This window comes from Piliocolobus tephrosceles, chromosome 7, assembly GCF_002776525.5.
Source record: "Piliocolobus tephrosceles isolate RC106 chromosome 7, ASM277652v3, whole genome shotgun sequence".
NCBI lineage: Eukaryota > Metazoa > Chordata > Mammalia > Primates > Cercopithecidae > Piliocolobus > Piliocolobus tephrosceles.
In genome coordinates, this window is record NC_045440.1 from 40,671,285 (window position 1) to 40,697,362 (window position 26,078).

At 49.1% G+C, this 26,078-nt stretch overlaps 1 protein-coding gene across 5 annotated transcripts in view; it reads left to right on the forward strand.

Moving 5' to 3' along the window:
• IKBKB (inhibitor of nuclear factor kappa B kinase subunit beta) overlaps window positions 1–26,078 on the forward strand; it is a 57,754-nt gene that overhangs the window by 6,915 nt on the left and 24,761 nt on the right. For 3 of the 5 annotated variants that reach the window (XR_002732036.1, XM_023214458.1, XM_023214456.1), the window contains 5 exons: window positions 7,923–8,017; window positions 9,319–9,436; window positions 12,634–12,703; window positions 24,404–24,492; window positions 25,541–25,630. Coding sequence is in view for 4 of the 5 variants with exons in the window: in XM_023214458.1 (XP_023070226.1) it covers window positions 7,923–8,017; window positions 9,319–9,436; window positions 12,634–12,703; window positions 24,404–24,492; window positions 25,541–25,630 (462 nt within the window). In the remaining variant the exon portion in view is untranslated. The remainder of the gene's footprint in view (window positions 1–7,922; window positions 8,018–9,318; window positions 9,437–12,633; window positions 12,704–24,403; window positions 24,493–25,540; window positions 25,631–26,078) is intronic. The other 2 variants (XM_023214460.2, XM_023214459.1) reach the window with 1 other exon arrangement.

Sequence of the window (26,078 nt, forward strand, 5' to 3'; positions counted from 1 at the left end):
AGGCTCCTGAGGGCCCCCGTGGAGGGCAGGTCTGGCAAGTGGGCAGGACCGAAGGCCAGTGTGGCCTGAAGGGAGGATGGGGTACAAGTGCCTGGGTGGCTGAGGGTGGACTATGTGAGTCAGACCCTGTGGTATTTTTTGGGCAGTTTCAGCTGAAGAGGTTTTGTTTTTATGGAGGAGCTGTGGAACGATGTTAGAGGGAGGTGCTGTGCCCATGGGAACAGATTGGGAGGGCCCAAGCAGTGGGCGGCGTGCTAGGAAAAAATCAGCTCTGGGAAGAAATGCCCTGATCCATAGTGTGCAGCAGTTCTTATGGGGTAGCTACTCCCACCAGGACTGACTTCAAGCCACCAGCAGTTTAACAGCCCGCTCCGGCCAGATTCCTGAATAGTTAACAACCAGCTCTCGGTGGCTGTTACTACAGTGTCACTAGCACCGTCCTAGTGATGCAGGCAGACCAGGTCTGAACGTTTTGGAGTCATCCAGGTGAGAGATGGGGAGGAGTAGGCAGACTTAAACGATATTTAGACCTGGTGCAGTGGCTTACGCCTGTAATCCCAGCACTTTGGGAGCAGAGGCAGGCAGATCACCTGAGGTTGGGAGTTCGAGACCAGCCTGACCAACATAGAGAAACCCTGTCTCTACTAAAAATACAAAATTAGCCAGGCGTGGTGGCGCATGCCTGTAATACCAGCTACTCAGGAGGCTGAGGCAGAATTGCTCGAACCCAGGAGGCGGAAGTTGCAGTGAGCCGAGATCGTGCTACTACACTCCAGCCTGGGCAACAAGAGCGAAACTCTATCTAAGAAAAAAAAAAAAAAAGAGAGAGAACTATATTTAAGGGGTGGAATCAACAGGGCTTAGTGGTGGAGTAGAGGTGGAGGGGAGCAGGAGGAGCGTAGTACCTGCAGGTCCTCAGTGGATGCCTACCCGTGAGCGGCCCAGGCCAGGAAGCTCTCTACCTTCCTTCCCCATGGGTTCTCCCTAAGTTTGGGAAATCTCTAGGGCTGCTTTGGGTGCTGAGGAGAGGTCTTTGGTCATTGTCCAAGTTCAGAAGGTGAGCGTTTGTGTTCTCTGTTGTGGACCCCTCTGTTCACAGCCTCTTAAAAGAAGCAGCTGGGCTATGGTGGTGTTGGTTCCTTAACTCTCATGGTTTTACTCCACATAACAAGTGTGTACTTTCCTGACACTCCATGCACTGTATCTTGTCTGCAGAAGAGGGAATGTTTTAATTATCACAATAGAAATTACATGAAAAAGCCCCTAAGCATGGGTATCCTCAGTCAGAGAAGTGGCCTGATAATCAGAGGCATCATTTACTGAGAACCTGCTATGCGCCAGCATCAAACTACGTATTTATGTGCTTTCTCTCCAGCCCTCACATCTCTAAAAGGAAGTACTGTTGTCTTTGTTCCCATTTTGTAGTTGAGGAGACTGAAGCACAGTCTCTGTGACTCACCCACAGAGGCTGAGCTCACAAGCAAAGAGGCTAGGATTGGAACCTGCATCTGTTCGGAACCCAACCTCATGTTTTTCCATTGTGCCTGTGGCCTCTCCGTGGTGGGGACTCGGGGTGGGGCCTCGGTGTTCCTTAGGCTCTCCTTGTTCCCTACAGTCTGAACCTCTTTGAAGCAGGAAGGGGAAAACATTTCTTTATTGGTTTTTTTGTTGTTTGTTTTTTGAGACAGGGTCTCCCTCTGTCACCCAGACTGGAGTGCAGTGGCTCAATCAGGGCTCACTGCAGCCTTGAACTCCTAGGCTCAAGGAGTCCTCCCACTTCGGCCTCCTGAGTAGCTGGGACTACAGGCGTGAGACCCCATGCCTGGCTAATTTTTTTTATTTTTGTAGAGATGAGGTCTTTCTATGTTGCCCAGGCTGGTCTCGAACTCCTGGGCTCAAGCAGTCCTCCTGCCTTGGCCTCCCAAAGTGCTGGGATTTCAGGCATGAGCCACTGTGCTTGGTTGAAAAACACTTCTTTGGAGAACAAAACACTTATAAGTCTTTCTTGTTAGACAAAGGATCCCACATTGAGTGTTTCCCAGGGAGGGAGGGCAGTTAACAAGCGAGCCCCACCAACCTGCTTCCCCTGTTCTTGTGGTTCTCCTGCCATGCATGGGCCTCACCATTCCATACTGTGTTGGAACTCGCTAAGACCTCCAGCTCAGGGTCAGCACAAACCACTTCCCAGTACGGTTTAGACAGGCTGACATTTTCAGTGAGACCTCTGTTAAATACAAAGGAAGAGGAGGAGGAGGTAACCAAGTGCCCCCACGTGGCAACATGGTTTGGGATTAGGGGTGGGAACACAAGACTCAGTCACACAGACCTGGGTTCAGATCCTGACTCTGTCAGCATCTTGGCTGTGGGTCCCCACTTTTCGCATGGATGATGGGGATTCTCCAATATTGATCCCTTCATTGCTGGGTCCCCAATATGGCTGGGCAGGAGGTAGGTCAGCTGCCTTCTGGAAGCGACCCAGAGTACCTTGCGATATCGTCATGTTCTGTGTGCACTTGGCTGTGAGGAGGGCCAGGAAGTGCTGCCTGGAGCCCTGCGGGATGCTTATTGGGGTGGAGGAGGCAGTGTGTGCACTGGATGTTAGAAGGCAGAATGTTAACAATCCCTTCTGTGAAGCAGCATGGACCTAAACTCGTCCCTTCACGGGACAAGACAAAGCTCACCCCAGCTTATCTCTGTGCTTGGAAGCCTTAAAGCCTCTGCTCCATTCAGTCACTTCTCTAGGGATTTATAGAGCCTGGGCCCAAGCTCTGTCGGGGATACCAGGAAAAAAGGGGCCCTGCTCTTCGTGTGCTTACTCTCTGATCACAGTGATCCAGGGAGCATTCAGGAACGCATTAAGTGAGTCTAAATCTAAGCACCCAACTGCATGGATAACAGTGGCTGCTGTTTCTCCAGGGCATCATATGGCAGCCGAGCTGGGTTCCCTGTCCGCATGATCTCTCCTGAATGCTGGGGAAGGGAGGCTTCTTGGGGTGAATGGAGCTAGCAGGATCTGGAAAGGAGGTAGACTTTCGAGGGCCTCGCAGGAAAACAGAGGCCGACTCAAGTGGGCAGAGCAGCATCTCCACAGGGCCAGAAAAGGAAGTGAGGCTGTGGTCGTTTATTCCCGGCTCCCTGTGTTCGAATGCTGTGTTTCATTTTAGCTGACATCCCTGGAGCGGATGGAGCCATCCCCATCTTATGGATAAGGACCCAGGGCTTATACCATGGGCTCCTATCACACCTTTACCGTGTGGTAGGGGAGGGAGTTACACCTGGACCTGCTTGTCTCTGGAGCCCGAGGGCCTAGCTCCCATGGGTGAGGCGGGAGGCCACTGTGCCCAGTGGGGGTCTGCACTATAGGAAGTTATGGCCCTCATAGCATAGACCAGGCAATGCTGGGGCCTAGGGTGTGTCCAGTCGACTACCTGCTGAGTTGGGTGAAATTGCAGCTGGATCCCGGACCTTTTGGCTTCCAGCTCTGGGTCCTCCTGCCCAGTTTCTCTGCCCCCAGCCTTGTGCCACCTTTCTGAAGCACTCATCTCAGGGGGTGGGGTCTGAGAAGGAGGAGGAGGTTGTTACTAATTGTCCCCGTGTCCACAGTGGCCTGGTTGGACGCTTGCCATGATAACGGGACACAGGGCTTTCTGTGCTAAGGGTCTAAACGTAGCTCTTGGCCTCTGTGAGTTTCCCCTGAGTCATTGAAAGAGGTGAACTTCAGGAAGCTGGGCCAGCCCCTTTTGTTTCTACTGTGACTGGTCTTCAGCTCGCATCTGCCAGGCACCTTTTGGTCTGAGGATGTGCTTCCCCTCCGCCTTTTTTACACCTTATGACACACATGCTTATACACAAGTTTTATGTTTTCATGCATGAAAGGCAAGGAATTGCAAACTCTGAGGACCTTCATAATCACTACATTCAATCTGGACATACAGGGGAACGTTTCTCCCTTTTCTCAAAATACAGACCAGTTTTCTGTTGTTGTTTTGTGTGTGTTTATTTTTCGAGACAGGGTCTCACTCCAGTAGCCCAGGCTGGAGTGCAGCAGCGCGATCACAGCTCAATGCAGGTCTCACTGTATTGTCCAGCCTTGACTTCCCAGGCTCAGGAGATTCTCCCACCTCGGCCTCCCAAGTAGCTGGAACTACAGGCATCTACGACGATGCCTGGCTAGTTTTTAAAAATATTTTTAGTAGAGACAGAGTCTTGCCCAGCTGGTCTCAAACCCCCGGGCTCTAGTGATCTACCTGCCTTGGTCTCCCAAAGTGCTGGGATTATAGGCATGAGCCACCACGCCCGGCCACAAAGCAGTTTTGAGTTTTGTCCTTCACGAGGAGTTCATGTACCAGAAGTTGGGTACTGACATGGCTCAGGCCTAGTCTGGGTTTCCACAGAACTAAGCTAAGACTCAGTAGATTCCAGGAAAAATAAAGTAAGCCATCCTTCTTACCTTACATCTGTTCGAATTCCACTGCTAGTGAAGAACAAACACCCCGGGGTTTCAGAACCGGTGTTCGTAGCCTGCTTCTGTGCTGTTTTAATTGAATTTCGCTTTCTAGAGCAGGTATGTTTTAAATAACAAAGTAATTCTGTTTGCATTTCTATTTCAAATGAAACATTACTCATAGAAAAACTGGGAATATTTCAGAATACTTCCTAGAGGCAGATGAAGGCCACTGTGTTAGGAAAAGTTTAAGTGTGTCTGTATCTACAGCAGACCTTCCTAGGCCCAGGAAGTTAGGATTTCGCCTCAACTCTAGGGCGAAGCTGAGCTGTCTGTGAGTAGAAAGTTAGTTTTGGTCTCTATGCCCAGATATTTAGAGACTTGTTCAGTGTTCACATTGCTGAGTTCAGTCTTTTGAGTTTGCATTTGGATATTTAAGACCAATTTCAAGTCTTCAGTATCAAAATCTCTTCCTGATTCTGGGTTGGGCCAAGTGACAGCTGTGTATCAGGTCCAGTGTTGGTGTTGGGCAAAAGACTGCAATTATCCAATTTGTAGCTAGACAGATTACCTAAAATCACTTAATAAACTGAGTCATCTAATCTACTTTTTGAATCTGATTATCTGTCCTGTTTCATTTGTAGTAGGTAGAATAATCCCCCCCAACCCCACCAAGAAATCTGCATCCTAATCTCTGAACCTGTGACTGGGTGGGGCAGCATGGCAGAAGGAAATTAAGCTTACAGATGAAATTAGGTTTCCTAATCAGCTGACCTGAGATGGGGAGATTGACCTGGCTTCCCTGGGGGTCCCAGTGTAATCCCAAGGTTTCTTAAACGTGGGAGAGGGAGGTAGCAGAGCCAGTGTCAGCTGATGCAGGTGAGGAAAATGGCGGGCCATGGCTGACGCCAGGATGGGCTAAGGGGCCACGAGCTGAAGAAAGTGGTGCTTCTAGAAGATGCAGAGGGAAAAGCAGGGAAGCAGACTCTCCCCTAGAGCCTCTGGATGGAGCACAGCCCCACCAACGTCCTAGCTCTGGCAGACGCACGTCAGGCTTCAGCACATAGAACTGCAAGGAAATAGGTGTATTATTTTAAGCCACCAAGTTTGTGGTAATTTGTTACGGCAGCAATAGAAAACAAGTGCACTCTTCTGTGTATTGAAGTTAAGTTGCTGCAGATTTTTTGGTATCTTGGTTTAGTCTCAGTCATTCTGAGGTAGCGAACCATGAGTTACAGTCTCTTTGGCTAAACCATTGCTTGGAATACCGTCCATGGAAATGTTGCAGGGTGGATGGAGGTGGATCCGCCCTGCAACACTCTTGGCAATGGCACCTCACGCTGCAGCGGGGCCATCAGTCTCTGTTTGTGGAACCCTGTGTTCCCCACGTCTAAGCTCCTCTGCAAACTCCGCCTAACTGGAGGCAAGTGTCTGTAGCAGTGTCTCAGTGCTGCTGTCACAGAGTAACTGAGAATGCGTAATTTATAACAATTTTATTTCTTACAGTCCTAGAGGCTAGGAAGTCCAAGATCAAGGCAGGGTGAAGGCGAAAGGGCAAGATACAAAAAGGGCCAAACTTGTCCTTTTATAGCCATCAGTCCCACCTGGGGTACAGAGCCATCAAGTTTGTATCTTCATAAACTGAGAAAACAGAAATTGGCCTAACAGGGCCTCTAGGGCATCCTTCAAGTGAGCCACAGTAGAGTCTGGTACAGTTCTGAAATCTTCTCCTACTGTTGGGTACCCTGTGCCACACTGCAGGCATGGCTCTTGCCCAGGCGTGTGTGCGGGTTGGGAGTTTTGTGCTGTAGGTACACAGGAGGTGCAGGATGTTGGTGCAGGTCAGCTTGTTTAGCGGTGGCAGGATTGGCTCTCAAGCTGGGGCTCTGGGAGCTGCTGCCTGGGGCAGCTGCTGCCCCGCAGTTGTCCTGGAGACCCCCCATGGCCAAAAGAGGTGACAGTGGTGCAGTGGCGACTCCCTTGTGGCAGCTGGAGTGCCTGAGGCCAGAGCCGCTCTCCCTGCTGCTTGTGCCACAGCCTCAGGGCCTGCCTGTCTTCGGCATCTCCACTCATGTACCAGGGAGAAGAGGGGAGGCCGCCAGGAGCCAGTGGCTCAGTTCATGATTCGCCAGGTGCAGGAGCCACTGTTGAGGATGCTGCTGGTTACCTGGGTAGAGGTTAAAGCCCATGAAGATGGACAAGTCTATAATTTTACAAAGAGAAGAGAAAACAGCCCATTACTCTGCAGAAAGTAACTCTTTGGCATGTGCACTGAAGGAATTAGCTGTTACAGGAGTATAGTGGAGGGCGAGACCTTCTTGAGCTGGGCACACCGTGGTGCCCATGCACCTGTGCTGGCAAGTGTAGAGGAGCAGGGCCGAGCGCCAGGGTGGGTGGTGCCATCTGGCTGCAGTGTCGTGCGAGAGTGGCTAGAAATGCAGGTGGGAGCCAATCTCTGCAGGATTTTAAACAGGAGTACTCGGATGACCTGGGTTCCCTGCTGTGCGGGGTTACCAATACCTGCTAGAGGCTTGTTTTCAAGCCTTGAAATATGGGTGTCAGTATTCCCATTTTACAGAAGAAACGGAGTCAGACCAAGTGGTTTACCCAAGGTCACATAGCTAGTAAATGGCACAGTTAGAATTTGAACTAGTCAGTGTTTCATCTGCTATATTATGCTACATTATGCTTGCGTTCTGAAAGGACAAAACTCACATGAAACAATGAAGACACTCAACGTGGTGTTCACTATTAGGTTGAACCACATGCAGGTGCTATTTTTGTAGGTCAATGTGGTCAATTAGCAGTGTCCCATGGGTCAGCCTAATACAGCAGCAGCCAGGTTCGGACAGAGAAACCTCTCTGGGCAGGAATGGTCAGCAGAGGTTTCATGGCGGGCTGGGAATGGAGTAGGGCCTTGAAGCCTCTGTAGTCTCTGAATGGATAGAAGTGAGGTGGGAGAGGCCGGGTGCGGTGGCTCACGTCTGTAATCCCAGCACATTGAGAGGGTGAGGCAGGCAGATCACTTGAGGTCAGGAGTTCAAGACCAGCCTCACCAACGTGATGAAACCTGTGTCTACTAAAAATACAAAAATTTGCCAGACATGGTTGTGCATGCCTGTAATCCCAGCTACTCAGGAGGCTGAGGCACAAGAATCACTTGAACACAGGAAGTGGAGGTTGCAGTGAGCTGAGATTGTGCCAGTGTACTTCAGCTTGGGTGACAGAGCAAGGCTCTATCTCAAAAAAAAAGAAAAAGAAATGAGGCTGGAGCGGTTGGGTGAGAGGTGGGGTGGTAAGGAGACAGCCCGAAGGGCAGGTGCTACGTGGCTGTCGATCGGTGTGTACATGTGACCTCGGAGCGCCAGGAGGTGATTGCAGGTGACGCCTAAGGACTGGAGATCCCTCCCATGCAGCAGACAGGGTGGGATTTGGCCTGCAGCTCGCTCTGCTGGTCCCCACTGTGCTGTTTCTGTAGGAAACAGGTGAGCAGATTGCCATCAAGCAGTGCCGGCAGGAGCTCAGCCCCCGGAACCGAGATCGGTGGTGCCTGGAGATCCAGATCATGAGAAGGTGAGGGCCTCGTGCACCCCAAGGGAAAGCTGGAGCAGCAGCCCCTGGTGTGTCTAGAAAGGAGAGTCTTGCTGGGCGTGGTGGCTCACGCCTGTAATCCCAGCACTTTGGGAGGCTGAGGCAGGTGGATCACGAGGTCAGGAGATTGAGACCATCCTGGCTAACACAATGAAACTCCATCTCTACTAAAAATACCAAAAATTAGCCAGGCTTGGTAGCGGGTGCCTGTAAGTCTCAGCTACTTGGGATGCTGAGGCAGGAGAATGACGTGAACCCGGGAGGCAGAGCTTGCAGTGAGCCAGGATCGCGCCACTGCACTCCAGCCTGGGCGACAGAGCAAGACTCCGTCTAATTAAAAAAAAAAAAAAGAGGAGAGTCTTAAATCTCTGCCCCTCCATCAGGGCGCCAGCCCGACAGTCTCCACGGTGACTCTGCTGCTTCTAAAGACGCCAGAGGAAGAGCAGCTAAAGTCCACACTGGGCCTTGTCAGGGACTTTTCATCAGTTTCATTATATTAAATAAGTTAACACAGTTATCACAGTGACTTTTCCTTTGTCAGCAAAAAAAAAAAAAAAGCCTTCTTTCTTCCTGTATTTCCAGTTCCAAGGTGGTACGTGACCGTTCTCTGCTCTCATGCTGCCGCTGACATTTATTCCTCTAGTGTGGAGACTGGGCCGTCCATCTACCCGGTGGCTGCTGACCCCCTAGCTAGTGAGGTGGGCTCCGAAAGAGCCGGCGAGGAGGACACCAAGCAGGGGCTCCTCTGCCAGCCTCTTAAAAAGAGGAAGTGCCATTTGGTTACATCATGGTTCCATCTGGTTACATGAGTTCCTTCTCAGATCCCTCTCTGTGTGTCCACCTTGGGGTGATGTGTGTGGGTGAATCAACCTGCCGAAAAATAAACAGAGAAAAGAAAAAAAATACGAAAACAAAAAGAGCAGGCACCACCTTGTTTGCCTGCTTGCATGTGTGACACATCCCCCCCATGTGGAGGGCATGAGATTGGAAGGTCCTCAAAGGAGCAGTTTGGCAGCACGATGAGGACTTGGGATGTAGCACGCACAGAAAATGGAAGTTACACGCAGTGCGCCCTCAGGGTCTGAGCTCTGGTGCTGCGGGTGGGGCTGGATGCACACCACTGACTGGGGCATTGCAGTTGGCCACCCATCCTGGGCTCTGTCTTCCTCTGTTTCGAATCCCTGGGTTATCCTGGGCCTTTGTTGCTGAGACCTGATGGGGGTGGTAGGGACGGGTCTGGGCAGGAGTCTGGCTCTACTCTCATCGGTTTTCCTCCTTCCTAGGCTGACCCACCCCAATGTGGTGGCTGCCCGAGATGTCCCTGAGGGGATGCAGAACTTGGCGCCCAATGACTTGCCTCTGCTGGCCATGGAGTATTGCCAAGGAGGAGATCTCCGGAAGGTGAGGCTCCCGCGGCTGCCAGGCATACAGCCTGTCTGGGCAGGTGGGACACCAGGAAGGGGGATGGGGAGACCTTTCACTTCTGTCATCATCAGGAAGCTTGGGGACCTCCAGCAACTCCAGCAGGGCTGCTTTGCCTCTCAGATCCTCTGTTCCCTGTCCGCCTGGGGCTGGTGTGTATGTGTAAGTCAGAGGCACTTCCGAGAACACCAGGGAAGGGGGAAGGGCGTGCTGCACACTCTGCTGGGATTACTCCAATGACAAGGAAAACTCATCACAGGTCTGGGCGTGGGGAAGGACTGGGCAAGTTCCAAAACACATGCTTCCTCCCTGGGCGTGTTAGGGCCATGTTAGGCCTTTGGTGCCAGCGCCACTGTTCTCCTTATTATAGGAGGGATCTTATTCCAGAGATGGGATAGCACCACACACAGGGCAGGGAGCATAGCAGAGAGGGAGTGGGATTCATGCTCAGAGAGCTGGGCCAGGACTGCAGACCTGCCCCAACCCATCCGACCCACCCAACCCACCTGACCCACTTGGACTCATCTGTGGGGCTCTGCTCTCCACCTTCTCACCACACCACCTCCTCTTCCCTAGAATGTTCACTTCTGGTGGGTAGACGGCAGCCCCTTCTGGTTTCAGGGACAGTTGGGTGCCCTCCTCCCCATTGTTCCCTATGACAGTACCACACAGCCTGCTAGTACATGTTACCTCATTCGATTTCCAACAGCTCACACATGAGTGCACAGGTATGGTTCCCACATCACGGGTGGATATCACGGCCCAGAGAGGTTGGGCCTCACACAACTGTAGCAGCAGAGCCTGGGTCCCAGTCCACACAGACCTAGCCACAGGCCACCTCTCCATCTCTAAGACTGAATAAGGCCATATAACATTATGATAACTGGAAGCTCTGAACAAAATAATTTTTTTTTTTTTTTTGAGACAGAGTCTCGCTCAATTGCCCAGGCTGGAGTGCAGTGGCGTGATCTCGAATCACTGCAGCCTCTGCCTCCTAGGTCCAAGTGATTCTCCTGCCTCAGCCTCCCGAGTAGCTGGGATTATAGGTGCCCACCCCCATGCCCGGCTAACTTTTGTATTTTTGGTAGAGGCAGGGTTTCGCCTCATAAGCCAGGCTGGTCTCGACCTCCTGACCTCAAATGATCACCCACCTCAGCCTCCCAAGGTGCTGGGATTACAGGTGTGAGCCACTGTGCCCAGCCAAAAAAATTTTTATTTTAATTGAAAAGGAGGTCGGTTACTCTGCGAGTGCACCTCTTTACTTTGGAAGGGTCACAATAGTGAGGGTGGGAGCCCAGGCGTTTATTCCCTTTCAGTGGCCATTCCCAGACACACTTCAGGTGCTACTCTTACTGTTCCTCCAGGCCCTTGTGCCTCTTAAAAAAAAAACACAAAACCTTTCCACTTTGGGAAGCTGAGACAGGAGGATAGCTTGAGGCCAGGAGTTTGAGACCAGCCTGGGCAACATACCAAGGCCCTATCTCCTCAAAAAATTAAAAATGAAAAATTAGCCAGGTGTGGTAGTGTGCGCTTGTAGTCCCCACTATTTTGGAGGCAGGACTGGGAGGATGGCTTGAGCCTGGGAGGTTGAGGCTATAGTGAGCTATGACTGTGCCACTGCATGCCAGCCTAGGCGACAGAGCAAGACTCAGTCTCAAGAAAAAAGATAATCCTGTCTCAGAAGAAATAGACAGATAAATAAAATAAAAGGAAACTTTCCGTGGGGCTTGGCCTGCCAGAGTGGCTCTCCCTGGAGATAGGCATGTCCTGGGAGTGGCACTCATAGCAGGATATGAACACAGCCCTTGGCATGACCCACAGTGAGAGATGGGGGAACTCGACAGCACTTTGATTTTTTCCTTATTTTTCTAACCTTTGACAGTCACCCATTACTGACTGCAGCTGTGTAGAGATAAAGCCATGTTGCAGTCAAGTGGAGACTTCTCAGAGGGCAGCCAGGAAGTAGGTGGGATGTGGCCAGATTACAGAGGGCTCTGAAGTGAGGCAGAGGCTTTTAGACTTGGTCTTTTAGGTGGCAAAGAGCCAATGAGCCAGGGAAGAAGAGATGGAAAGTTTAACATGACTGACCTGGCATGGGTTGCAGGATGATTGAGGGGGAGGCAGGAACGACTCGCATCCTAAGGAACCCCTGTCCTTGCTGTCACCCAGTGGGGTTAGGGGAGGACACTGTTGCCCAGTGTCTTGTTATCTGTTGTTTCCTTTGTTCCCTCTAAAAAGTTCAAATCTATAATGCAACCGTGGGCAAGGAGAGGCAGGCTTGGCCAGCACATGGGGACATGTAAGAGTCGATGTTAAAAGTCTACATGCTAGGTACGTGAACAGACTCTTGAGGGTTCGTGAACATGATGTGAGTTCCTGACGGTGAGACTCAGCTGGGAAGCTCCTCTCTCTGCCTTCTTCGGAGGCCAGCTCCCAGCAGCACACGGAGCCTCTTGATAGTCGAGGGGGCCAGGAAGGCAGGGGATTGAGGGCCTGGGCTTGAGTTTCAGATTGACCTGGTGCCGCATTCCAGCCCTGCCCTCTTACAGCTGTGTGAGCTGACAGGTATTCGACCGTGTAACCTCAGTTTCCTCCTCCAACATGGGGATTCCACCCGTACTTACTCAGTGGTAGTGGTTAGTATTAAATGAGATCACGCAGGGAAGGCTTTGCCGAGCTAGTCCGTGCAGAGCTCTTCCAGCCCCTGGCACGTAGTCAGTGCTCAGTAACCATTCCCTACTGTTACCATCACCGACGTGGCTAGGAGATGGCAGGGCGGTGGTCGGAGGGTGGTTTCCAGTGATGCCCTCCCAGCCTGGCCCGTCTCTAGGATTCTCAGGCACAGAGAATTCCTATTTCCTGTGCTTAGACTTCGTCCTGCCTTGCTCAGAACTGCAGCAGCCAGTGAGAATCGAACTTTCTTCGCCCCAGGGGCCCCTTGCTGTGAGGATGTGAGAGCCCTGGGGTGGTCAGGACTGCTTCGTCCTCCTCTTCCTCCTCCTCCTCCTCCGGCCAATCCCTGCTAGTCCCGCTGCCCTAGCTTCCTCAAAAGCAGGTCCCCTAAAGACCAGGGCCCAGGGTCAGCACTTCCATCACATGGGCTGGTAAGAGACACGTGTGGATTTCCGGTGGTTTGTGACCACCAGCTCTGATGCCGCTTCTCACTTTCTTGACAGTACCTGAACCAGTTTGAGAACTGCTGTGGTCTGCGGGAAGGTGCCATCCTCACCTTGCTGAGTGACATTGGTAAATCCCAGCCCCGGAAGTCAGGCCATGTCCTTCAGGGAGAGTGTGGTGCCCCATGAGTCCCTGCGGAGCACTGCAGGCAGACACTTCAATCCTTTGGTCTCTGTGGAGGGGTAATGGGAGCCCGGGGAGGGGAGACCGTGGTGGAGTAGGGAGGTCGAAAAGGAGTCAGCCAGACAGATGCTGAACTCAAATAGGTTTCCCTTCCTTCCTGATTAACTCATCAGGTGAATTATGATGTGTAGGGAATAACAGATTTCCTTTCCCATTATAAAGCTCCCCTCCCTCCTTTCCTGGAATGGCCGGCACTGGAATAGGTTGTCATTCGAATGACTTTTGTCCCTTGGCAGTGAATTTTTCCGCTCCCACGTTGGCAGTTCTTTGCCAACAAGAGGCGTAGGAAAAACTGTCCTTGTTTAATCCCTTGGGTACTGTTGGCGTCCCCAAATGAGGGCATCTGCGGCACCCTCTGAGAAGGCCAAGCTGGCCATTCATTGAGAAGAGTGACCTCAGCCTGCAGAGGCCAATGGAGCCTCCTAGACCCTGGCGCCCACTCAGTAGGGGCCTGAGGGCTGGGCGCTGAAGGTCAGCACCTGGCCCCAGCCTGGGGAGACAGACGTCACAAGGGAGAGGGACTTGCTCAGGGTTTTTTGTTTTTTAAAAAAATAATCTCCAAGATTGTTGGTGCAAGTTGATAGTTGGGGTCTAAGGTTTAGAGTTATTGATAATTTATCTTTGACTCTTTGCCCCCAGATTTGGAGAGTGATGCCATTTTCATCCTTCCCCTACCTCAACCTTTCAAAGCTGTATATATTTTTTCTTTTTGTTTGCTCAAGCTTTTTTTGGAAAATTGTCAAATATATAAAAAAGTTAAAAGAGTACTACAGCGAAACTCACATACCATTCCCCTCAGTTCACCAGATGTTAACATTCTCCCTCATTTGTAAAGCTGTGTTCTCTAAGCCAGGGCCTGGGAGGGTTGATGGTCCAACACTTTGTCTTGCTAGTGTGGGTCTGGTCTCTTCCTGACTGCTGCTTTTGACCATCAGAGGAGAAGCAAGAAGAAAAGGAAGGGGAAAAGTCAAGCAATGACATATTTAAGGTTAAGATCCAAATAGTCTGACATAGAAAATTCCCATCTCGCTCTGTGCTATGTCTTCGTCCCTTTGGGTGGATTTCACATGGAGGATAAGTTGACATTACACCAGTTTTATTTGACTCGAGTGAGCACCCAGTGCTGGCCCAAGGGACCCCCTGTGCATGGCCCGCATGAATCTTGTCTGTCTTCCTAGAGCATAATCCATCAGTTAGAAATTCCACTTGTTTTCTTGACTGCCTGACCCAAGGCTCACCCATCCATGTTTTGCTTGGAGGCTTACTCGATTGTATTTTTTACATCAGTGGCCAGATTCTTCATTTGTTCTCTGTCGAACTGGGTTGAAGGTAGGTTAGCAGGTTGCGGAATATTCTCTTGCTTTTCATGGGTGTCTTTTATTTTGTTTCTCTTTGGTTAGAGCTTTGTCAAGTTATTATTATTATTATTTTTGATGTTTTTCTCTCAGATATTTTTCTTTCACTCCTTAGGCTATTGATGACTTCAGCAAGTAGTTATTACGAAAGTCTTTTTTTTTTTTTTTTTTTTTTTTGAGACGGTGGCTCACTCTGTTGCCCAGGTTGGAGTGCAGTAGGCAACCTTGGCTCACTGCAACCTCTGCCTCCCAAATCCAAGTGATTCTCCTCTGCGAGCCTCCTGAGTAGCTGGGATTACAGGTGCGTGCCACCACACCTGGCTAATTGTTGTATTTTTAGTAGAGACAGGGTTTCACCATGTTGGCCAGGATGGTCTCGAACTCTTGACCTCAAGTGATCCACCCATCTCAGCCTCCCAAAGTGCTGGGATTACAGGCATAAGCCACCATACCCTGCCAAAAGTCTTTAAATTATTGGCACAAGTGCAGGGCGCGGTGGCTCATGCCTGCAATCCCAGCACTTTGTGGGGCTGAGGCGGGTGGATCACAAGGTCAGGAGTTCAAGACCAGTCTGGCCAAGATGGTGAAACCCCATCTCTACTAAAAACACAAAAATTAGCTGGGCGTGGTGACGGGCGCCTGTAATTCCAGCTACTCGGGACACTGAGGCAGAGAATTGCTTGAACCAGGGAGGCGGAGAGGTTGTCGTAAGCCGAGATCGAGCCATTGCACTCCAGTCTGGTGACAGAGTGAGACTCCGTCTTGGAAAAAATATATATATATATTGGCACAAGTGCACATAACTCTCAGCTTCCTTACATGGTTGTTTATTCTGCAGGTGCTTTGCTGCTGATATTCACGGAACCTCTCTGGTTACATATTCTTTTGGTCTGAGTCCACTTTGAATTCAGTTACCATTGACTTGTGTGGTAGCTTTTATATTATTGTATTCAAATTGTGTGTGTCTATGTATTTAAGTTACACATAAATTAGAATAATGAAAACGGGTGGGTTCTTAAGTGCTTGTGTGCTACAAGTCTCCTACAGATAGATAGGTAGGTGAATATTAAATTCTGTAGGTTGCTGATTCTCTGTCTTCTCTGTGACCCTGAGTTGGAAATAATTCGACTTTGAAGTACTAACTAGTACACTACAGTTAAACTTCTTAAGGGCACAAACTTCAGTCACTGCTGTATCTCCAGCATCTAGAATAGCAGTATATCAGCTTCTCTATAAATATTTGTCAAATGAGGGCCGGGTGCGGTGGCTCATGCCTGTAATCCCAGCACTTTGGGAGGCGGAAGCAGGCTGATCGCCTGAGGTCAGGAGTTTGAGACCAGCCTGACCAACATGGAGAAACCCTATCTCTACTAAAAATACTAAATTAGCCTGGATGCGGTGGCTCACACCTGTAATCCCAGCACTTTGGGAGGCCAAGGTGGGCGGATCATGAGGTCAGTTCGAGGCCAGCCTGGCCAACATGGTGAAACCCTATCTCTACTAAAAGTACGAAAAACAAAAACAAAAACTAAATTAGCCAGGTGTGGTGGTGCATGCCTGTGATCCCAGCCACTTGTTGGGAGCTGAGGCAGGAGAATCACTTGAATCTGGGAGGCGGAGGTTGCAGTGAGCCAAGATGGCTCCATTGCACTCCAGCCTGGGCAATAAGAGTAAAGCTCCATCAAAAAAAAAAAAAAAAAAAAAAAAAAAATTTGTCAAATGAATGAAATAAATCCTAAAGGAAATTAAAATAAGTAAGGACCTAGTTTATTTTATTATTATTATTATTTAAATCAGATGTCCACACATCATGAATAGCTCCAGGTCCAATACTAGCTCCTCTGCGTATTAGCAGTGTGACTGTGGGCACGTTACTTACACCCTTTTATTAGCGGTAAAATGGGAGTGTTACTTACCTTGTTAGAATTGTTGTGGAATAAAATGAGGTGATACAAATAAAGCTTCTAGCACAGTGCTCTGTTTCTGCAGAATATACAGTCAGCAAGTGTTAGTTCCTTGCTCATTTCCTTCCCGCTCTGGATTTTGATTTTTGGCCTCCCCATTTTGGAAACCCTCAGTGCCTTCTTTAGGGCATGATCTGAGGCTGGATCCAGGGAACCACATGGGTGTGTGCCTTCTGAGACTCCCATCCTGGAAGAGGCCGGCCTTCCTTAGACCCGTTCCCGTCTCCACCACCTTTTGGGTGCAGTACAGTCCCGGTTTTGTGGTTGAGGCTGCTGATGAGCTCGTATTTTAATTTTATCCCTGTTTCTGATTTGTGTACCAAATCCATTAAATTTCTTTTTGCAAGGATCTGGTGACTGAGCCAGAGTTCATCTAATATAGCTCTTTTGTATTTTGGAGCATTTCCTGAGCATATTTTGTTCCAGTTTGTTCCAAGTGCTGGCCCCACATTTCCTTTGTTGGAGTTGCCAGTGCTGTTCTCTGCCAGGTTGGCTTAAGATAAGTGGCAGAGCCACACCCTTGACCCCTGGGTCCAGATTCATTTCCTGCTCTTCTGGATTAAACTGTTGGCCCCTACTCTCTTCTGTGCCGCTAACCTCCCAGAGACACCTGCTCAGAACAGTGTCAAGATAAGAGACATGGATAGGATTTTTCCACTGAATTTCAAATTGCCCAAGAAGATGCTGCAGAGTGCCTGTGAGAAATGAGCAGATGGCCAGGCCCGGTGGCTCATGCCTAGAATCCCAGTACTGTGGGAGGTCGAGGCAGGTGGATAACCTGAGGTCAAGAGTTTGAGACCAGCCTGGCCAACATGGTGAAACCCCATCTCTACTAAAAATACAAAAATTAGCTGGGTGTGGTGGTGTGTGCCTATAGTTCCAGCTACTCAGGAGACTGAGTCAGGAGAATCACTTGAACTCAGGAGGCAGAGGTTGCAGTGAGCCGGGATCGCGCCATTGTACTACAGCCTGGACAACAAGAGCGAGACCCTGTCTCAAAAAAAAAAAAAGGAACAGAGCAGCTGCCTGGCGGGCACAGAGGTGAGCCCCCTGCGTCCTGGCCAGGACTCTTCCGCCAAACCATCACTCCATGCTGATGGGAGACCCGGGACCTATGTGCAGCAGCTGGAAATGATGTGGACTGCCACATAATGTGACCCTAAAATAGCTCAAGGAAGTTATATGTGCGTGGACTCTATTTAAACAGTCTTGCTCATTATCCTTTGGAAAACATTGGCGTGTGTTTTCTTTCGGTAACAGAGGCGCCAGATTCTGAGCACTCGAGATTGTGGGGCAAGCTGTAGCACTCTCTCCTGCCTGGTGGGGTGTGACTCTGCTGGGCCTGCCTGGGCCTTATCAGATCTTAGATTGGAATCAGCCTTCCTGGATTCTGCAGGTGGCCAGTCTGCTGTGGTGACACCATCCTGTGCCCCAAGCCTTCGGGAACCCACCCCTCTGTTGCTGTCCCTGCTTCCTTCTCTGAGCCCCACCTCTGTTCCTGCTGGAGCTGCTCCTAGCAGGTGTCCAGGACTTCAGTGTTAAAGAGCAGAGGGTTTCGGAGAAAACACTTGGCTTTGGGGAAGGTAACTCCATTCCGGGAACTGCACATCAGGTGCACCGTCTAGCACTGTGGATCTTCTGACTGGTTCTGTTGAATGCATCCGTCTGACTGAAGTGTGGATTATAACAAAAGATGATGACCTGACCACAGATCATTTGCACAGAAAGCTCTTTGGAAAGCATAAGTAACCAGGTTAATAAATACAGTAACAGTGAGATAGAAGACAGCCGGCCCTCAGTCATGGCTCCTCCACTTTACAGCTCTAGAGCCTTGGGCGAGGCACAGAATGTCGTGGCCACAGCGTCCCCTACTTTAGGATGAGGGGTTTGGACCTCTGAGTGCTCTCGAGGGTCCCATCTCCCTCTAACAACTCCATTTCACTGTCCAGGAATCTGGCTTTCGGAATGGTGATCCCGGGACATCTCTGACATCCCCTAACTGGTGGCCTAACTGCTTCCCACAGGCTCTGTGTCTCATCTCCACTACCTGCCCCTGTGTTGGCCTGTCCATCCTTCCCTCCCTGCCCCTGCACCAGCTGGCCGCTGCTCCTTGACTTTCTGTTTGCCTGGCTGTTCTCGTGGCCTGTTTCTCACCATATTGTTCCCAGAATCTGGAATTCAACCCTGAACTCATCCTAAAGTCATATCCACGTCCGCTGGATCTTTCTTCCAAAGTCACTTCCAGTAGAAACCCTGGTCGTCTTCTTCAGCCAGGTCCCTCCTGCCATCCTGTCTCTTGTGTCACGGTGCCATTTTCCGCCTGCTGCCCAGGACCGAGTGTCTGTGTCGAACCTGGTCCCTCAGAGTCACCCCCTGCTCCTGCTCATAGCCTTGCATTACGGAGGCTGCAGACCGCTGCTTTCACTGATTCAATAGCAGAGTAAATCCCTGCAGCGACCTCCTCCCTGGCCTCCTTAACCCTGTGTGCTAATCTACTCTTCTGTCTGGGAAGGGCACTTCCATCACAGTCCGCTCTTAGATAAAGGCCCCGCCCCTTCACTGTGCCTTTCTCCCACCCATGGCAGCCAGCCCTGGGCATGACCCACGGGACCCACCCATCAACCTGTGTGTGACCCTTGGAACCCACCTGTCAGCCTCCGGGTGTGACCCTCGGAACCCACCCACCAGCCTCCAGGTATGACCCTTGGAACCCACTTGCCAACCTCTGTGTATGACCCGCAGAACCCACTTGCCAGCCTCTGTGTGTGACCCACAGAACCCACCCGCCAGCTTCTAGGCATGATCCTCGGAACCCACCTGCCAACCTTTGCACGTGACCCACGGAACCCACTCGCCAGCCTCTGTGCGTGATTCCAAACCCACCTGTCAGCCCCTTGCTGGCCTTGCACGCGTTGCCCCTTGTGGAGGCTGTTCTCGCACCTCACAGAGACCCTGAACCTGCCCGTCCTTTGCGCACAGCTGCAGACCTGCCCCTCTGTGGGGACTGCCTGGCCTGGGGCCACGGGAATTCTCCTGTGGGTCCTTCTGCTGGTGTCACCTCATTTGCTCCTTTGACACTTGGCATTGCCATTACTGCTCTGTGATTTCTGTCTGTGCCTTGGCAGTGAGGGCTGACCTCTGGGTTTGGGGACCCAGTTGTCCAGACTGTGCAGGAAGTTAGGAAAAGGCTTTGATTCAGTGACAACATTTCCCATTGTGTGTAGATAGTGGACACTCGATAGAGCCTTGTTGAATGAATTAGTGAAGTTGTCACACTTTCTCCTCAGCACCCAGCATTACTGCCTTGCTGCCTCACTGATTAATCAAAGGCTATTTTAGCTAAGTAACCTAATTAGCCAGACTCAGTCTCTCTTCCTGTGTCCACAGCTGGCCTTCCAGTCTGTTTTGTTTGGGAAGCCCAGTGACATTGAAGTGGCTGGCACAGTAGGACCCAGGCAGGGGGTTTTACCGAGGGAACGGACATACCGTTGCCTTTCTTACTTAGTGGTGACTTGGATTATCAGCCAGTGACAGCCATCTTTTTACCCTTCTAACCTCTATCTCAGCCTTTTGGACCATTTATCTTTCCACCTGTTCTCTATGGAATATAGCTCAAACAAAAATGTTCTGAAGGGAACTTAGTCATCCCTCTAAACTTGTGATAAATAGAGATTCATGGACCCACTCTTATAAAACTACTTTTTCCTTGGAAGTCTAACTGCCCTTATCTCTTCCCCAGTTTGTGGTTTGTCAACTGAAAAAAATACATAGGGCTGTTATTTGGAGCTGTGATTCATCAATAAGACCCACAGGATTGTCATGTTCTTCAGTTGTGTGTTTGTGCCTTCCTCATGAGCCAGGGAAAGGCTGGGGTGACCCCTGGGGCACGGCTCCTGAGGAGGGTGAGAGAAGGAGGCTGTTATCTTCCTATGGCAAGTCCGCCACGTGGACCCGCTCTGTGGAAAGGCACTGTGTCATTTATCTTAGTTTTTGTGTTTTTCCTGCATACACTGTACTGTGTCGTTTATTTTAGTTTTTGCATTTTTCTAGAGGCAGGGTCTTGCTCTGTTGTCCGGGCTGGAGTGCAGTGGCATGATCATGTTTCACTGCAGCCTTGAACTCCTGGGCTCCAGCGACCGACCCTCTCACCTCAGCCTCCCACGTAGCTGGGATGAAGGCGGGCACCACCATGCCTGGCTAATTAAAAAAATTTTTTGTAGAGAGAGGGTCTTGCTATATTGCCCAGGCTGGTCTCAAACTCTTGGCCTCAAGGGATCCTCCTACCTCGACCTCCAAAAGTGCTGGGATTACAGGCGTGAGCCACCACGCCCGGCCTCACTGTGTGGTTGTGAATAGCTTAACAGTTTGTAATGTGGTGCTTCTCACAGCTCTTCTCTGTAATGGGAACATGAGAAATAACCTGGTACACTTTTATGCTTTGTGGTGTGGCTTTCAATTTTTATAAACATGTCTTATTGCTATTGCCAGGCATTTAGATTTTTAATAAACTTCCAGATACAACAGTATTTTTCTTTATCTCAATATCTCATTTTCCATTGAATTTAAACAAAGTTAGATTCTCTGGGCTTGAGACAATTTTGATTCATTTCACTTCAGCTCTGAAGTACTGTTTTGTAAAATGTAGCACAGTGATACTGAACCAAGCGTTTTGACAGTTTATTCTCTGCAGGGTACGTTTAAGAGGACTTGCCTATCAGAATTTTTACATTTCAGTCCCAGAAACTTTGTGTAATAATACCTGTTGGATTCTTTAAATCTGGACTTTATTAGGTTGACAGAGGTATTTGAGAATAGATGACCACCCCGAAATGAGGAATAAAGTTTGTTTTATACAGTTGTTTAAGCATAAAAATAGACAGATATTAATAGTAGTCAGAGTATTCAGTTACCAACCTCCTGCCCCTCCTCACTGAAGATCTGGTGACAACTCTAATCTGTGTGGCATAGAGAGTGGTGCCTTCGGTCTGATCTGAATGCTCCTCCTTTACACTGGGCGGTCCTGGGGACGTTTCACCTGCTTCTGCCCTGGGTTTTGCCCTGAGATGTTATGCCTCCAGCTCTGGGGGCCTTGTCTTAGTCTGGGCGTGTGTACTTGCACAAATTACAGTATCTTAACTTCCATACATTCTGCTTTGGAAAAAACGAACCTACCCTTTTATGCGTTATATCCTGATACACTTCAGCAGCCTGACATATACCAACACAGGTCTTTTATGAACCTATCAGTTAACAGACACTTTGAGTTATCGCATGGCCTTGCTCTCTGCCAGCCAGTAGTTCATATTCAACAGCAGTGCCATCCCCGTCACAAGGCTGTGTTAGTGCAGCTATTTTTTATACTTCATTTACTTCATTATGCTTTGCTTTGATCTTAAATAAAAACTAGTAAAACAAAAATAGAAGTGCTGATAAGAAGCATTGATCTTTAAACATTAACACAATTGAGAACAAGATGAAATAAAATTTTTTAGGCCCGTGGAAAGCAGCGAGTCTTTCACCTCATCTGGATATTAATTGGACCTAAGCTAATCTACTCTGTCACTTAGGAAGGAAATGAAAAATAAGGAACAGTATGAAATGTTGGAACCACATAAAAGAGCAGATGCAAGGAGAGATCTGGCACCACAGATTGAGCATCCCTAATCCCAAAGTCCAAAATCTAAAGGGCTGTAAAATCTGAAGGTTTTTGAACACTGACATGATGCCAAAAGTAGAAAGTTCCACACTTAAGTACTTAACACAAACTTTGTTCCATGCACAAAATTATTAAAACTGTTGTATAAAATTACCATCAGACTATAAAATCATTTATAAAAATTCAGTTGTTTCATATAAGGTGTATATGAAACAAATGAATTTTGTGTTTAAGCTTGGGTTCATTAGGAATATGCCAGTATTCCAAAATCAAAAAAAAAAAAAAAAAACTGAAAAATTTCTGATCCCAAGCATTTTGGATAAGAGATACTCACCATATATAGCTTCATGTTCTAAGCTGGAGCTCCTTTAATAAGGTGGAATTTAGTTGTTCAGCTCTCAGTTTGACTCTTAAATATGTTTTCAGGAAATGTTCAGCTTAGAGCGTTTGCAGAGAGTGTTTGCTCATTCAGTTTCTGTGGAAGGCTTTTCCGCTGCCCTGCACAGAGGTGCATGCCCATGACAGCAGACAGGATCGCTGCCTGGGCCTCAGGGGTCTTCCCCTCCCTGGTTCGCCCTGAGAGAGAGAGAGAGAGAGAGAGAGAGAGAATGAGAATGGTGGTGGCAGCAGCGGCGGCATAGAGAGGGCTCATTGTTAAACCTCTCAGTATTAGTGGTTTTGACTTTTTAAGTTTTAAACAAGAAACAGATCCTACCATTAACTAGCCCTCTGAGTCAGAAAATACAAACCCAAGAGTTGCCTGTTCTAATGTGGCACTACCATAATTTGTTCTACCATTTCCTAATGACTTTCTGTTTGTTTCTAATGATTTCATTCAAGATATGCAGTAAGTATCCTTGTGCTACCAGTGAAGTGAAGCAACTTTTCATATAATTGTCATCATTTGTATCTCTTCTGTGCGTTCTCACCACTTGACATTCTTTGCCCATTTTTCTTTCTTTCTTTTTTTTTTTTTTAGATGGAGTCTTACTCTGTCACCCAGGCTGGAGTGCAGTGGCCATGATCTTGGCTCACTGCAACCTCTGCCTCCTGGGTTCAAGCAATTCTCTTGCCTCAGCCTCCCGAGTAGCTGGGATTACAGGGGCCCGCCACCACACCCAGCTAATTTTTTTGTATTTTTAGTAGATACAGGGTCTCACCATGTTGGGCAAGCTGGTCTTGAACACCTGACCTCAGGTGATTCACTCGCCTTGGCCTCCCAAAGTGTTGGGATTACAGGCATGAGCCACCGCACCCAGCCCCATTTTTCTTCTGAGTTGCTCTCTTACTGATTTGTAAGTGCTTTTTATCTATTAGGTATCTTTACTCTTTGGCATATGCGTTGTGGATATTGTTTCTCCACCTCTCTTGTCTTTTGGCTTTGCTTATAATATCTTTTACATAAACTTTGGAAACCTTTTAATGTTATTTGCACTGTTTTATTTATACCATATGGCTTTCCTGCATACACTGCTCTTTTTGCTACATGTATCCTATGGTGTTTTAGAGTTTTTGTTGCTAATGTGAATGGGATATTTTTTCTTTTCCACTGCAACTGGATATAGCTAAGGTAGAGAAAAGCTATTGACTTGTTGGTTTCCAGACAACTGGCTAAATTTTTTCTAGTGTTTAGTCTGTTGAGCTCTCTAGGCTACAGTCATAGCATCTCCAAATAAAAATAATTTTATCTCATTTCAATACTATTTATTTCATTTCTTTCTTTTATAGTGCAGTGAGCTAGGATGTCTGTCAAAGTTATTCACCCTCTCTTGAGAGTAAAATCATGTCCTTCTTGCTGTCTGAGCTGCAGGCTGCTCCTTCCTTGTGTGACATCATCATGTTGCCTCCTCACAGCAGAAGCTCTTGGTATCAAATGCCTCCGTAGCCAGTGTTGTGCAGTCTGCTTTCTTCCAACTAGATTCTGAGCTCTTTAAAGTTGGGGATCACGCCCCTTATTTTATACCCTTCATAGAACCTCCCAGAGAACTGGGCACATAGTAAATCTGTGTTGGGCTGTCTGTATGTGTGGGAGGTGTCCCTGTTCTCCTCTTCTGCCTCCCTGCTGCTTCCTGGAAGCTGGTTCTGACCTCTTGGGACTGTCAATCATATGACCATAGGATTCTGTCCCCAAGGGCCCTTCTTCCTTGCCTACCCTATAGAATTTAGATTTTTGAGCCCCTAGACCAAAGACGCTTCCTTCTCAAACTTTATTGGCGTCAGCATCACCTGGAGAGTTTGTTAACACAAATGGTGGGGTCATCCCCTGAGACTCGAATCCAGAGAGCTCAGGTGGGGCCTGAGAATTTCACATTTTGAACAAGCATGTTTGCTGCTGGTCCAGGTAGTATAGTTTGAGAAGCACTGCTCTAGGCTGCAGTTGGTGACCTCATGGATGCAAGGCAAAGAGTGCTTTGCTCAAGTAAGCCAGATTCCAATGGCAGTTTAAGCCTCATGTAGCAGGGCCCCTGCCCTCCACCCTGAGGTGTTGCGCTACAAGTCAGAGTATGTTTCAGGGGCACGCAGCATTTATCTTTTGCAGGAGAGGCGATTCTGTCATGAAAAGCATTTTTTAGGCTTAAGAAAAACTCACTCCCCACCCCACCTTCCTCAGCCTCTGCACTTAGATACCTTCATGAAAACAGAATCATCCATCGGGATCTAAAGCCAGAAAACATCGTCCTGCAGCAAGGAGAACAGAGGGTGAGTGACGCTCCTGGGACTTGGAAAGCCTCAGGTGGGCGCGCCGGGAAGTGGCCTGGGAGGAAAGGAGCACACTCTGCATATTTGTGTGTATTTGCATTTCCCTCTCTGGGAATGCTGTTTGATTTGAAACAAAATTCAGCAAAAAAGTTGTTGCAGATTGAGGCAGGTTTGAATGGATTACATTGTTAGTTGCTCAAGTTGCAGGAATCTGATAAGGAAAATAATGTTTGCCTTCCTACCTCCACCCCTAGCCTCTGGGACTAGCGCTTCTTGGAAATCGACTTCTTGTTTTCCATCTGCCTTAAGAGCCTCGCCTCTCAATGCTAAATGGAAACCAGTGATCAGTTGGTTGTGTATGTGACTGGGAAGAAGCACTGGGACTGGCGTCTGCTGCCGAGCCTGGTCTAGCCTATAGTTTCCCCAGAGCTCTTTGTGGCCTCCTATGTGGCTACCTGGCTCGGACATGGTGTTGACTGCCCCGCGAGCTTGACATTGCGGTTTTTACCCACTCTATGTGTTTAGCTGGGGTGGTGAGCACAGGCTCAGCTGAGTGGAATGCCGTGACTGAGTTCTTAGATCACCTAATCCCTTCCCATACAGCTGCCCTCAGCATCTAGACCTGGTCTGTGACTACCACAGGGCTCGCCCTTGTTCCAGTTCACACTCACTCCTGACAGTGGCGCTCAGATTTGAGAACTGAGGGTATTTACTGAGAAGAGGCTGGCGCGGTCCTTCCTGTTTCAAGTCTGGGTTTAGCCATATTGAGGGCTGGCGCCTGTTCTGTTCATTCAGCTTCCCTCTGATGATGCGTGGCAGAGTGTGGGAGGACACGTGCCTAGCATTTTTACAATATGCCTTTTCTTTTGCCTTGAATCTACCATGTTGAGGACATTCGTTTGTGTATCTGGCAGCTCCTTGGGAGTTTGGGATCTAATAGTACCTGGGAATTCAGAAATACCTCTGCTCTAACACCAGGCAGTCAGATTCCTTGTAGAAGGACATTGTGTTCTTGTAACCCTCAGATTTCTCCTTCCTTTTGTTTTAGTTAATACACAAAATTATTGACCTAGGATATGCCAAGGAGCTGGATCAGGGCAGTCTTTGCACATCATTCGTGGGGACCCTGCAGTACCTGGTAAGAAGTGGGCCTTGCCTGTTTGCCTGTCGTCTCCTCCCTGCTTCTGGGGCTCCTCTCCCACCGTACTCCCAGCACCTGAGTCCCACCTGCTCTCTGAATGTTTCGGAGATGCATAAGGTCACACCCATAACCTGGTCGAGTCAGCATTTTTTGCCACCAGATGCCCTGTGAAGGGATGTGGTCATCTTGTCTGATGTCCGGAGGGCTCTGCTCATGTACCTTGCACCATCTCCTAGCCTCTCTGTGCTTCAGCGTCTTCTCTGAAAGGAAAGGGTTTTAAACAGATCCATGCTGGTCTCGAGTGGTCCTCCCACCTCAGCCTCCTGAGCAGCTGAGACTACAGGCAGGAGCCACTAAGTCTGGCTGAGACCACAGTTTCTATGAGGTATCTCAGGGGCCACTGAGGAGGGGTCAGAGCTCTGAGCTCCCCACTCTTTGTTTACAT